General features: G+C 35.0%; 1 protein-coding gene across 1 annotated transcript in view; it reads left to right on the forward strand.

The window, feature by feature from the left end:
• Positions 1-15491, forward strand: part of St8sia4 (ST8 alpha-N-acetyl-neuraminide alpha-2,8-sialyltransferase 4) — an 86454-nt gene that overhangs the window by 3148 nt on the left and 67815 nt on the right. Inside the window, exons 2-3 of the mRNA XM_034521682.2 lie at positions 3491-3622; positions 12605-12862. Of these exons, the coding sequence (XP_034377573.1) occupies positions 3491-3622; positions 12605-12862 (390 nt within the window). The remainder of the gene's footprint in view (positions 1-3490; positions 3623-12604; positions 12863-15491) is intronic.

Genomic DNA, 15491 nt, shown 5'->3' on the forward strand with positions numbered 1-15491 from the left:
TCAGAGACAACATCCCAACCACCATGAATATTTCTCACTAGGTAGGAGGTTTCTCTATCCAGCCATTTCTTCTTTAGCAGAGTCCCCACTGAAGAGTCCCCAAGGAAGCATCACTCAGTTTTCAGCATCAAGCAGTCATTGTATGCAGAAAGGAAAACAGTAGCTGAGAAAGGTTTCTGTCTTCTCTTTCTAGAGGAGCATCAGCAGTGTGTTCAGCTTGAGTAGGAAATTACTCCCAACAATTTGAGTGATAATCACTGACCACCTGAAGCCGCCATTTCCTTCCGGATAAACTTTATTTATAGAAGGAATTTGTTAACAAATTTACCTCGTACTACCACTGGAAGTATTAATTAGGTCATTTTTTTTTCCCCACATGCTTTACTTTTGTCCTACTTTTGCACTTTTGGTGTGTTCGCCAAAATATACTGGAAATGGGTTTTAAGTTTCCCACATGTACTACATAAGCAAACCTATGTAGTGAGGAAAGAATTTGAAAGTTGGCAAAGTCAAATAATGTATAGGTGTCACTTTTGATTAGCTTCCCTGAAACTTGCTTGGCAGAACTAAAATAAGACTTCAGTATACTTATCCATGCTCTTTCCCCTCAAGGCTGATTACATTACACTACTAAACAATTAACAGTTTTGAATTCTGCCATGTATAAGGTTGATCATAAAGCTAAATGACAGTGCTTAGATTATAACTGCATAGCACACCTTACTCTTAAATTGTTTCAAAGTAAAAGATGTCTTTGTAAAACGGTATCTCATGGTTTACCCTTTACTTCCCAGATTAATTTTATAATTACACTACACTATATCTCATCTTTATTTGCTTGATACTTTGGGAATAAAATATAGACTTACCCCCTGCTTGAATTCAGACTTAGTTTGATTCAAGTCTTTTGTTCGTATGGTTTTCTAAAGTTTAAATTAATGAAGAAGGTTAATCTACTCACAATCATTCTGAAGCTAAGTAATCAGTATCCTAAAATACTAAGATGCTGAAACCTACCATCCAAAAGTGTATTTAATCACCTTTGCTGTGTATCTTAGAGTTGACAAAATAAATTGTTGCAAAGGCTAGAAACTCATATCAAAGAGAAAACAATAACAGAAGATTTTTTAGATATTAATGGACTTAAGTATGGATATTCCTAAGTGTGGGATCTTATGTATGCCCATCTCTGTTGAATTTTCATAACATCATACAATCAGGAACACTGCAAAATCGCATTCTTTAGCGCTGACTGATTTCTTTGATGTCTTTTGTTTCTTTCCTTTTAAAATTGCATGTTGAATGTTTTGTAGCTATTTCTATGTAAAAAAATGTTTTCAGTGCAGCTGTTTGGAGGTCATGTCCAAACTAGAATGAGAATCAAGCAGCGGGTGGCAACATTCTTCATGCCTTGAATTCATGGGAAGGGATTCTTCTTTCAGACAGAGTCAAACCAAGATCATGTGCAAAAATATCCTTTGGGGGCTGTTTAAATTTGCAGAAACAACAACAACAAAAAAGTATGCTTTATAGGGACAGATGATTCCTCGTAGTGTAAAAGAGAAGTTTGACTACTCATGTTCATTTCCATTCAAGGTTCTTTCCAATGATAAAAGCCTGACCTATGGCCAATGACCAATCTAAAAGAGCTGCTCAGACAGAGAAGTTCACTGTTCTCAGAATATGCACTTGTACTGTTAAGGTTCCATAAGACTAAGTATATCATCATAAAAACCATTGTAGGTTGAAATTCTACACATAATTGTGAGTGCCACAATACTATATAAAGTTTAAAAATTCAATTGCATGAATAATTTTACTTCCATAAAAATATATTAGGTCTCAGAATTATTATTCTAACCTTAGCAATCTATGGCAGAAAAAAATGATATTGCCAGTCATTAAAGAAGTGATGATTGGAAAGATCTTTGCCTCTTCTCATAAAAAGAATGATAATTTTTGCCTGCTTAAAGGAATACATTAAAGTGTGAAGGTTAACTTCTGTGCTCATCCACAATCTTACTCATATGCAATTATTATCATTAGAAGTATAATATAAAAATTGATAACTCTATCACTGCATAGTAAAATGTATTCTGTTTCCTAACACCCTAAATGACCTCTGTAAAATGACTACTATTAGCCTGGCACAGACATGCAAATGTGTAATCTCCATCAGTAGAACTGTGTAAAATATTAATTTTTATAGAGTTTCAAATTTCACAGGGAGTGGTTTCATATGATTTCATAAGTAGCACCGGGAGTTGCTTCAAATTAAAATTACATATTAAGAAAATAATGCAAAGCAAGTACCAAACAATAAGCTTCCAGTTTTAGAATCATCTAACAGCTGTTAAAAGGCAATGTTCCTATGAGTAGAGAGAATATTCAGGGTAATACACACATATTCATACTTGGTGGTTTTGAACAATCATGTTACTTTTTAGCAATGCTATTGAAAGGAAATGATTAAATAGTACACATATTGAAAAGACTAAACTTTTTCTTCCTCTGCCATAGTTGATTGCCTTCTAGTAATTATCCAAATCTTTTTAAAGCAGAAATCACAAAGGCAAATATGTATTCAATAGTCAACTGCTTGGCTCTACAGGTTCTCATAGTATAAATGACATGATAGACGTTTCTCTCTATCACACACGGACCAAAACCCGAACATTTCCAGGTCACATGGTTTACTAGCCAATGGTATATTAGAGATGACTGACTGTAAGAGTCAGTCGCTCTTAATGCAATACAAAGGCAATGAATATATGAACCGAAAGAGTTTTTTTTTTTTTTTTTCTCTGTTTCCAGGGCATCTAGTCTTTACAATGTTAGAAACCAATTCTTTTTAAATGGGCACATCAACCATGCTTGAAAAATTACTTTGTTTTACAGAAAACCCTATAACCACCACAGTCCCTGCATATTAAATAATGTTATTGCTGCTGTTTGTCAAGGCTATCAGCACAGTGACCTTAGTGATGTAGTGCCCAAGAACACAATGCCAGTGCACCATTAAATCAAGCATGCATGCAGATATGCTATGCACATGATTTTCTTTGTAGTCCTCATCAAAGTATATTTCTAGTTCTTTTCTGTCTTCTCTGAAACAAAATTAATCTTGGCAGCAAAAGTCATAGCTTGTAAAGGAAGTAACTGACTAAACATCCTGTCTCTTATTGTCTAAGTGCCAGTGGGGGTACTTTGTATTGTAGCTTTGATGAGAGTTATATTTTCTTAAATATCAGGAGGTCTGTTTTATATGAAAGATTATTTTCTTTTTTTAAAAAAAAAGAGGGGTTAGAGGTTTGCTGTGATAATGTCAGTCACATGACTTCTGAAGCCCCTTCCATTCTACTTTCTCTTTTCTACTAACTTATGAAAATAATATTCCATGCTTACTCCTTAATGTATACATAATTGTGTATGCTGTCACTTAAGCAAAATGCTTCTGATTTTCACCCAGTTGGCCTGTCTGTCTTTTCAGAGATGGTGAATTGTGTTTGAGCAGATCACTTGTCAACAGCTCTGATAAAATCATTCGGAAGGCTGGCTCTACCATCTTCCAACATTCCGTACAAGGCTGGAAAATCAATTCTTCTTTAGTCCTGGAGATAAGGTGAGTTTCTTTAATAAGCCGAAAACCATCACATCATGTCCTTAAAGAAGTTGGGTTTGGCAAACTTGTATTGAACACTTGATTTATGGCTTAAATGTAAATGCTTAATGAAAAAAAAATGAATCAGCTATTTTTAATGTTCCTCATGAAAGAATGTGGAACCATAAAAACAAAGTCATTGAATGGTCACTTTTTTTTCAAGGATGATTTAATTTTTAATATACTATCCTATTACATATAGAGCAAAATATTGAGCTAAGTCCTAACCTTTAACATAATTTTATTCCATTGCATGGAATGAACATTTATTTTAAGAATCATTTTCTTACTTTTCCATATTGAGACTTCAATTTGATCTGACATTGAACTACATAGAGCAGAGGTTTCTTGACTCTTATTGTGTTTTAAATGTAGATTGATTTGATTTATTAAATGGTTATGCCGGTATAAGCTCAAGAGAAAAAGAGAATAAAACATCAGAAAACAAGCTTACTTCAGTTCTGGCTTGCTCTTTGCCAGACAGACATTTTAAGCTACAATGAATTATTGAAATAAACCCAAGGACTCCTTATATCCACTGCAGCACTCTACTGTATTTCAACCCTAGAATTATTGAGAAAATGGGCTATACATTCCCAAATACATAGGGAGAAACAATCTTATTTTTCTTATACTTTCATTCCATCATTGCTTTTGTTGGTACACTTAAATTAGAGCATTTTGGTAATTCAGAATTTGAGAAGTTTGGGAGACCATGTCCCTTATATATAAAACCATTGCTTTTTAGTGTTTCCAAATTCCAACCCTTCATGGATGAGATATTAAGATAGAAATTTTGTTAACAGTATCTGACTGATTAAAAAATGAGGGTCTCATTTACTTCTCAGCTTGCTATTTTGGGGCTCACATGATTCCTATATCATCTCTCTCTCTGGATCCCATATCTAGATCTTTATCTAAACCTAAAATAAGTTAGCCATGCATTAATTATTAGGAACAAGGTGATAGATAGGCACAACATTAAATCTCAGAAGTTGATAAAAGAGAAAAAAATGTGGTTGGTTGAAAAGAAAAGTTATTTACAATCATGATTTAAAAGAAACAGTGGTCAGGCAAGAAAGGAGTCACTGAAGGTGAGGCTGCATGGATGATGTAATGGCATACAAAAAAAAATTACAATAGTTTGATTAGCAGGTCTAGCTAAGCTTAAAATGTGTCATGTATGTGAAAATTTAAAAAGTTTATTAATTGAATGCTACACCTTCCTAATTAATACATCACTCTATGCATTCCTAATGTCTTTTCAAATACAAATAATATATGTATTCATGGGACATTAAATTTATAGTTTGCTTTATAGTAAGCTATCCAATCTAAACGTGTTAAATATAAACCGACTATAGTGCTTCCTCTGATGGAACTTTACAAACTAGTGAATGCTGCAATTGCAATTCTGAAGGTGAGCTTTTTCAGCTAAGAGCTGTTAATATGAATGAAATGTTACTACAGGCTATGTTTGTATTGTTCCTCTTAACAGTCAAAGAGGTAAACAATGTAACAGTGAACAAATATTGAATAATATATACAAAGTTGTCATTTGAAAGTAAAGAATAATTTGTAAGTTCATTATTGTGTGATGTGCAAACAGTTCATAAAAATTACAATTGCCTCTGGCACCAGTGACTATTGAGTATTAATCAGTTTGACACCTATAATAAAAGATTGAGGATATGAAATTATCTTGTTGTTCAGCTCAGGTTTTACAAGTCTGTTGCTAGCAAGCATGTCTGTGAGAGGGTGGCTGGATCACGTTCAAGTTTTTCAAAATTCTACTTTGATTTTTTTGTTTGTTTTAAATAGTTGAATCCAGCTTTAAGGTCTTGTTTATTATTAAATTACCACTATGTTTATAATGTTTTAATGATATTTCTAATAAATGTTTTGTTAATTTGCATTAACATGTATAATCGTTGTGTAGGTCATTTAGTTCTATTTTTAGTTGTGTATTTTGCTTGCACTCTTTTGTTCTTCTGCTGATCGGTCTGTAGCTTTCCTAAAAACATCAGGTGGTGAGTTAGTAAGTGACCGTAGGGTAGAGAATTGTCTCAGGTGGTTTGAGTTCATTGTATTTTGAAATCCACAAAGTTTATGAAGTCAAAGCACTTCACAGGCATATTCACAATCAAAATTATTACCTTGTTCTCGATGGCTTGTATTGTGAAGGTTTTGTTACTATTATGTTGTTAAGAGTTGACACATTTAAGTTTCATTACTTGTGACTAAATCTGTGAATGCTGTCAGCTTCTACCATCTGTCTCAACCTATTTTCCATATTTTGGTTCTTTATTTTCTCAGTTTTCATACATTAACAAAACCCTAAAAAAATACAATGCCAAATAAGAGTGTAGAAACATGAAATCAGCTCTCTTCATCCAAACAGTCTAGCCAATAATTAGTAAAATATTTTGATTCTTAGTGTAATATTTCTTAAATATACAAGACTGTCTAATTAAACACAAGTGCACAGTTATATGTGTTTCATGTAAAAAAAACCATGCTGTTCCATTTATAGATTTCTTTCATGGAAAATGGCACATACAATCTTACACCATCTTCAACCTACTGTGTTCAGCAAATGACAATAACGGTACTTGTAGCTGAAGAAGTTTATTTAGCACGAACAAGCATTTCCATTCACTGCTTTCTTTTAAAATGCCTGTCTTTTAATAGAGCAAGTTGTGGAAGATCATGTTTTAGTACTAAATATAGAGCTTCCTTATGAAGTTCATGATACGTTTTTGCTTTAAAACTAAAAATAAATTTTGATCATCCAATTTTACCAAGTTCATAGCCAAGTATAACATAGTAAAGTTAAAAAAAAAACAAAAGAGCGTTCTTCACATATTTCGTAATGATTTAATTTTCTTGTGCTGTGATTGTTTAGGATTTTTCCTTTTCAGACTAAAACATCTTTCCCATAACCTTTTCCCAAGTCCTGAATTACTAAGTAATAAAAAGACTTCCTTTAGGAAAAGTCAGGTAAGGATTGTCTTTCACTTCATAGGCACAATAAAGCACACAGAAATTTCTTTCCTTTTCTTTTCAGTGAGCTGTGTTATGGTGAATCAATATGATATTTTTAACCATCGAATTTAGAAACACTTATTCTCTCTTCCCTCTCCTCTATTTACTCTAATAAATTGAAATTACTTACATGATGATATATGTTTGTATGTATAACCCAGTTTAACTTTCAACTTTTAATGTGTTACTCAAACCTTCTGGTGAGACAAATGCACTGTCAGTGAAATTTCAGTTGCCACAACACAGATTGTTGGTACAAAACATACGGAGTAGGAAGAGTGGCATGTGGGGGTGCGGTAGCTATATTTAACATGTTACGAATGAAAACAATGAGGAGTAAATTAAGCCTCTAGGACCCTGCAGCTGCTGTTGCAACCAATGGTTGGTATCGAAAGGGAAGTTCTGGTTGCAGAGTCAGTTGAGAAATTTCTGTATAGAATCTTTCCTGTCAGTTTAACAGTCCACAAACCTTTGGTTGAAACTGACTTTGTCTTTAAAAAGAAAAATGTATTTTGTGACTAATATTTTCAGTCTCATTGAAAACGAAACATTTTCAATTTTTTTTCAGTTACTATTAATTTTAAAATAGTTGCTCTAAAGGTGGTATTGGCTTGACTAAGAGGGCGTGAAGGTCTAAATCAGAGTGACAAAATGACAGTTGAAGATCTAAGAAATCTCTTAAATCTCCTTTAATGATTTATTTATTTTTAATATCAGACACAATCCCTGACTTTAAATATCAGTTAGTGGCTTGTCCACATATCAAAGTTACAGCTTGAATACTAAATACACTTTTGTTGAACTTCGAATCTGCGATCTCAGAAGCTAAGCTGGCTTTTCCTTTATTTCTCAAGCAATGTTGCTGACTTTGCTGTTAAACAAAATTAAATTCATATTGTGTTCTAAAGGAAGCCATTCATGACTTTCTGATGAAACTTAAAAAGTTTTTCAATTTACTCTAAGAAGAGTGTTTCCTGTTTCCTGTGACATTTAGATAATTATATTTATGTACCATTTTCCTCCCTCCATCCTTTTGTCGTTTAGTGATAACTATGTTTAGGAAATTCACAGAATCTGTTACGTTACATTGGACATATAAGCAAATAAAATGATTTTAGCCTTCTAACTGGAGAAGAATCTAACCGTTCCTCACTGGTTCCAAAAGTGCTTGTGTTTCTACGTCACAACATTGTCCATTCATAATAATTATCATCACCATTTCTATCAACAATCTTACTTTCAATAACCTTTCATGCATAAATTTCAGCCCTAAAAATGGGAACTAAATGTTTTTTTTAAAAAACATAAGAAGTAAAACATTAAAAAAAAACATTTAAAATACTTCAAAGTCTCTTTCTTTTAAATTTCCAGGTTAAGGTTGCACATTCTACATAAAAATGTTTTAAATTTTATCTAAAAGCTTTTTTATTTTTAATTTTAATTAGTCAGTTACATTTAGATTTTCTTTTTTACTTTTTTTGTATTGGATATTATATTTACATTTCAGATTTTATGCCCTCACCCTATTCTCCCCCACACCCAGGAATCCCCTATTTCATCCCCACCTCCTGCTTCTATGAGTATGTGCCCCCACCTACCTCCCCACTCCCACCTCCCCACCCTCAAATTCCCCCCCCCCTCAGTGTCCAGCCTTCACGGGATCTAGGATCTCCTCTCCCACCTATGCCCTACAAGGCCATCCTCCCCTACATATATAGCTGGAGTCATATTAGGGTCCCTCCCTATGTGCTGCCAGGCTGGTGGTTTAGACCCTGGGGGAGCTCTGGTTGGTTGGTATTGTTGCTCTCCTCATAGGGTCACATACACTTTCACCTCTTTCAGACTTCTCTCTAACTCTTCCATTGGAAACCCCTTGATCAGATCAATGGTTAGCTGTGAGCATCTACCTCTGTATATGTCAGATTCTGGCAGACCTCTAAGGAGACAGCTATACCAGGCTCTTGTCAGCATGCACTTCTTGACATCCACATCAGTGTCTATCTTTGGTGACTGCACATGGGATGGATACCCATGTAGAACAGTCTCCAGATGGCTCCTCTTTGTGTTTCTGTCCCACAATTTGTTTCCATATTTTCTCCCTTGAGTATTTTGTTACTCCTTCTAAGTAGGACCAAGGCACCCAAACTTTGCTCTTTCTTATGACCTTCATGTGGTCTGTGAGTTGAGTCTTGGTTATTTCAAGCTTTTGGGCTAATATCCACTTATCAGTGAGTAAATACCATGTGTGCTCTTTTGTGATTGGGTTACCTCACTCAGGATGATATTTTCTAGTTCCATCCATTTACCTAAGAATTTCTCAAATTCATTATTTTTAATAGCTGAGTAATACTCCATTGTGTAAATGTACCACATTTTTTTATCCATCCCTCTGTTGAAGAACATCTGGGTTCTTTCCAGCTTCTGTCTATTATAAATAAGGCTGCTATGAACATAGAGGAGCATATGTCCTTGTTATATGTTAGAGCATCTTCTGGGTATACGCCCAGGAGTGGTATAGCTGGGTCCTCAGGTAATGCTATGTTCACTTTTCTGAGGAACCGCCAGACTGATTTCCAGAGTGGTTGTACCAGCTTGCAATCCCACCAACAATGGATGAGTGCTCCTCTTTCTCCACATCCTTGCCAGCATCTACTATCACATGAGTTTTGATCTTAGCCATTCTGACTGGTGTGAGGTGGAATCTCAGGGTTGTTTTGATTTGCATTTCCCTGATGACTAAAAATGTTGAGCATTTCTTAAGGTGCTTCTAGGCCATTCGAGTTTCCTCAGTTGAGAATTCCTTGTTTAGCTCTGTACCCCATTTTCTAATAGGGTTATTTGGTTGTCTGGAGTCTAATTTCTTAAGTTCTTTGTATATATTGTATATATTGTATATATTGCCCTCTATTTGATGTAGGATTGGTAATGATCTTTTCCCAGTCTGTTGGTTGCTGTTTTTGTCCTATTGACAGTGTCCTTTGCCTTACAGAAGCTTTGCAATTTTATGAGGTCCCATTTGTCAATTCTTGAACTTAGAGCATAAGCCATTGGTGTTCTGTTCAGGCACTTTCCCCTTGTGCTTAGGTATTCGAGGGTCTTCCCTACCTTCTCTCCTATTAGTTTCAGTGTATCTGGTTTTATGTAAAGATCCATTATCCTCTTGGACTTGAGCTTTGTATAAGGGGATAAGAATGGATTGATTTGCATTCTTCTACATGCTGACCTCCAGTTGAACCAGCACCATTTGTTGAAAATGCTGTCCTTTTTCCACTGGATGCTTTTAGCTACTTTGTCAATGATCAAGAGACCATAGGTGTGTGGGTTCATTTCTGGATCTTTACTTCTATTCCATTGATCTTCCTGCCTGTCAAGGGACATAGTTATTTTTTTGACTGATGCTTTGTAAAAGTAAATTACTGCTAATCCTAACTCCTACAATTAGAAGGATTCATAACATTGGCATATGTGCTTAGTAACTGTCTATCTCATTGGCTACTATTTTCTCCCAAAATTAGTAAGCCTACTCATTTTAACATTTTAACTTTCGAAGCACTGTTCAAACTTTTCCCCTAAGGGTGTGTAAAGCACTGGTGTTCTGCTTACATGTGCATCACATTTTGAAATGATTTGGCTTCTAAGTTTCTATTACCTAGAAAAGACATTTCTGTAGGAAAGTCCCTCTTTGTCAGTTCCCATGCCAGCAAGTGTAGCGTTTTGGTGACGTGAAAGGGAGTTTCGCTTTTGGATTTCTAAGCTACAGAAACTTCTTTAATACCTGCAGCTCCGATCTATTCATCTCAAGCTGCCAAACATGCTACTGCTTCTGAGCACAATCTTTAAGTGCATCTATGACAGTCTATTTCAGTTTTGTTCAAAGAGAAAGGGTAACATCACCCTCTTTGATGATTTAACCACATCCGTGCAGTCTTTATCTGCAAGACAACCTTGTCATCTTCACAGCAAACAAAAAGTTGTGTTAAAATATAGGTGTCAAGCTCTTCTCATTTCCCCCCAGGTAATTAAACAGAAGTTAATTAATGAGTATGGAAGACTATGGTGCCACTTTGATAGTAGATGTTACCATTTGTGGAGAACAACTAGATCCTTGTAATGTGTGGTTCTTAGTAATGAAACTTAGTGTTGTATAGCATACACCATATTAGCACAAAAGGAAAATAGGTCTCTTTTATCTTACATATTACTATTAGGCATTGACTTTTATCCCTGTGAAGCTGGAAGTTTGACTTAAGAGCACATTGGTAAATAAAGTCCGCTTTCCAGCCTCTGCTACAGATCTTTTAGATTGCTTCTTGCAGCATTATGATTGGTAGCTGTGGAATTAAGTAATCTTGGACTCTTGTAGGCCATATCCTAAGATTTTTGTCAATTTCATTTCCTCAAAAGCTACTAGATCCAGTGTATTTCCCTGATGTTAGTTACACACCTGAATGGATCCTCCCAGGGACGTCTCATGAGCACAGGCTTCTTTTCAGGATTTTAAAACTGTACTAAATCAGCCCTCCATTCCATAATTCAATCACAGAAATCTTGGATCATTTAAATCTCTCATTGTACATGGAAAGATAATTTATCACATTTATTTGGACAGCTATAATTTATATTCACATTTTTTTTACCAAGCAGCATGCATGGTGGCTACAAATTGCATAGCCTTACAGTTTGGACCACAGAGCCTGTGAAGACACAGATTTCTTTCCTCACTGCCTGCCACTTGGCTATTTCAGGTCTGATTCTCCTATTTTAGCACCTAAAGGAAAAGAAAACCCAACGGTTAAATACTTTTAACCCAGTTTTTCATGAACAGTCAATTTATTGTGTACAATATTAAGCTTCCAAAGTTTAAAAGACAAACTATCAGGTGCATTTTCTCTTTTGCCACATTTCCTCTACCCTCCAGCCAGTTATGTCAATTTTCTCATAGTCTGTCATCTATTTAGAATATGCACATATTTATATTACTGTAGCATCTTATATCTTGTGATTAATCTGTACAGTAGATAGAGAAAGGGTTAAATTTTTAAAAGTTAAAGAAAAAGATGGGTGTAAAGTGCAATGATGAGATGAGTTAGAATTTTTTTCTCTCATTTGGTCATACACAAGATTGTTTACATCCAACTTAAAAAGATCAACTCAACAACACAAACAACTAGACTTGTTTAAGAACATGGATAGGTTCTAAATGATTATCCAGGCCCCACAGACAAATAAAAACGAACAACCCAAACAACAACAACAAAAGTGAATGTTTTAAAACAAAGAAGAAGGTATTAAAGAACACTAAGAATAGTTAAATATCTCTCATATATACAAATGATGCTCTGTCTAATCAGGACTTCTTGGAATGACTCCATTTTACTTCTTGGACTTTTAAGTATGTATGAAAACTTACAGACATATTTAATGTACCATTTGGATAAATGTATTTTGGGAGGATTTGCAATAATTTAATATTTCTTTCAATGATCTGATTCAAAATAACTTCAAGTTAATACTATTCATCTTGTATAATATTAAATAAAAACAATGACTTAGAAAATTGAGAATATTTGACAACAAATCTAGTTGTACAAATACTGTCCCTAATGAACAACACTTTACCTAGTGAAATATTTTTAAGAATATTTTCACAAATGAAGTGATTTTCTTACTTTAGCAATAGATGTATACATTATATCTATTCATGAAATTATTCTAAACTCCTCACACAGGAATTAACAAAAGTGTATTTTCTATAGCATTTACTTGATTTATTTATCACCAGACAATTTAAGAGGAGTAGTTACCAGTTTATATAGCATATACTGTGGTAGAAATGGGGACATTGGGTATTAGATACTCAGCCCTTAATCTAAAACTTTGCTTGTATTCCAAATACAGGAAGAACATTCTCCGTTTCTTAGATGCGGAACGTGATGTATCTGTGGTTAAGAGCAGTTTTAAGCCTGGTGATGTCATACACTATGTTTTGGACAGACGCCGGACACTAAATATTTCTCACGATCTGCATAGCCTCCTTCCTGAAGTTTCACCAATGAAAAACCGCAGGTTTAAGACCTGTGCTGTTGTTGGCAATTCTGGCATTCTACTAGACAGTGGATGTGGAAAGGAGATTGACAACCACAACTTTGTAATAAGGTGAGCATCCTTCTGCTCTTTGACACTGCACGTACTTTAACATCGCTTTACCTAGAAGACTGTAAGAAATGCTCAAGTTTCACAGTAATATTGAGAATTATTGAGAACGCTACTGTTTACGTGGGATATCTTTTATGGTGGTGGTGTATCCAAACAACCCTTTATTTTGGATTAGAAATTTAATTACTGTATCATTGAAAGAAAGGTCTAATACCTTGTTACACTTCACAAAAGATTTTAAAAGTATGGGCAAGAATAAGTTAACTATATTAGTACTTAGAGAGACAATCAATAATTTCTTATACTTCTTTTAAACTTTAATGTTTGGTTTCAGACCTCAAAGGGACTGAGGTGCATATTTTAAATACCAAAGCAGACCTGGCCTCCAATCTCTGGATTCTCCCAACATCCCTCAGCTCAGTCCCTACCTGGCATACTCTCACAACCAGAGCTCTCTCTCTCTCTCTCTCTCTCTCTCTCTCTCTCTCTCTCTCTCTCTCTCTCCTTTTCTCCCCTCTCCTCTGCATCTGTACTCTGGCCCCTTTCCCTCTTTCTCTCTCCCTCCCCTAACCCTGACCCCTTTCCTGAAGTCAATTTCCCTGGCCTTGGTCCATGCAAACACACCCAGCCCATTGCAGCTCCCCAATAAACCTGCCTTTAATATAATCTAATTGGCTCATTTCACCAGTGGCTGAGAAATAACCCACCATTTAGTTTTGTTGACTGAAGATTACTATGTAGTGTTGTGACAGACATAAATAAATTTTACTAATTATTATTAATTACTTTACAGTTTCAAAGAAGCTAAGTTTGTGAGTTTGTATCTACTGTCCTGAATCAGATTGGTTTTATTACTCATCATTTGCTCTATTGAAATTATATGTTTCCAAATTTAGTTTTCTCACATAAGTGACCAGATTCATTTGGTATCTGACATACCATGCATTTGGATAACCTTTTATTAACTTAAAGAAGTAAGCAACAGATCATATCTAAGGACATTATGCAATTTTTAATGTCCATTTCTAGTACCTGTATGATTTTTGTTATGCCTTAGATCTTTAGAAAAATAATGAATGAATGAAACAGTTGAGTGAATGTGCAAAGAGTAGATACACAGCATGAGGACAGTGACCTCGGTGAGCTTTAAAGACTGATGATGTCTGGGTGAAATACCATTGTGAAGAATATGTAAGGATTTCCAACTTTCCTACACAGGATCACAGGGCATCTAAAATAAGTCAGTAAAATGGTCAACAGGGGACGTGAAGAAGGAGATCTCAAAGTGTGATAATCCTGAAGATAGTCGCTCCAAACAGGCCTCACTTGTTGAGAGACTCTGAACATATGCAGGGAAACTAAACTGACAGATTTAGCCTATTTTGGAAGCTGATGACTGTTTTATATATGACAAATGCCTGTCATCGGTATTGATTACTTTTATATCAATTCATGGGTGTCACATTGTTTCCTGGCTTTGTTTCTCATTTATATTGACTTTTATATTATTACTATGGTAAATAAAAAAAACATATATTTTTATTTAAGCCACAAATTCTTTTTATGGCAGGTATCAATGGGAAAGATTACAGTTATCATAAAGTACCCTCATCTTTCGCTGTCTTTAATGTTGGACTGTTAGCACATCAGCAATTTCTATAAACAACATCTTCAAGTTAAAAGATTTGTTATAGGCTCCACAGTCAGTTCACAAACATTCTCTCATAATTAGAACTGATCTCTGTAGTGCCATGCTTACTCCCTCATTCTGACAATCGACTACACCTTAATTGCAGCATCTCAAACACTCTTACTATTCAAATCTGTCTCTGTGTGTTTGCCTTTCCCTTTAAACCAAATTTAAGTATGCATACATAAACATTATAACTTCTGTTTTTGTTAAATTTCCATCTATTCTATTTATTCAATCTTTTGAAGTGCCTTTTGTTGTTGCTGTTTTAGTTTTAGTTGTTGTTTTTCAACACACAGTTTCTCTATGTAGCATTGGCTGGCCTGCACTCATTTTGTAAACAAGGTTGGCCCCAAACTCAGAAATCTGCCTGCCTTTGCCTCCCAAGTACTGGGATTAATGGCATGTGCTACCACACTCAGCTTTAATATTTTTAAATTAAAATAATTACATCACCTCCATCTTCCCTTTCCTCCCTCAAAGCCCTGCAATATTTACTCCCTTCACCTCTTTTCATGCCTCCCCCCTCCCTCTCAAATCAATGGCCTTTTGTTACTATTGTTACATGTATACACATAAATATATAAATGCCACCTTGTGGGTTCATTTTTGTTGCTTGCATACATATGTTTTAAGAGCTGACCACTTATTAGGAGGCTCGTCCTTGAGAGCTTAATTATCTCAGCAATCATTAGTTGTGTGTAGTCTTTTTCTAGGGGTGGAGACCCAGTGATATTTCTACTTTCTATTACCATGTTGATTAATAATGTCAATGTTCAGGTCTTAAACAGTTGGCCACATTGTTGGGGTGTCACAGGTGTAGCATTCCTGTCATTTCTCGGAGACAAAATCATGACTGTCTCTTACTCCTCTGAATCTCATATTTTTTCTGTTCCTCTTCCTTAGGTTTATTGAGCCTTAGATGCAAGAGTGGTGTTG

This window comes from Arvicanthis niloticus, chromosome 17 (genome assembly GCF_011762505.2).
Source record: "Arvicanthis niloticus isolate mArvNil1 chromosome 17, mArvNil1.pat.X, whole genome shotgun sequence".
In the NCBI taxonomy this organism is placed as follows: Eukaryota; Metazoa; Chordata; class Mammalia; order Rodentia; family Muridae; genus Arvicanthis; species Arvicanthis niloticus.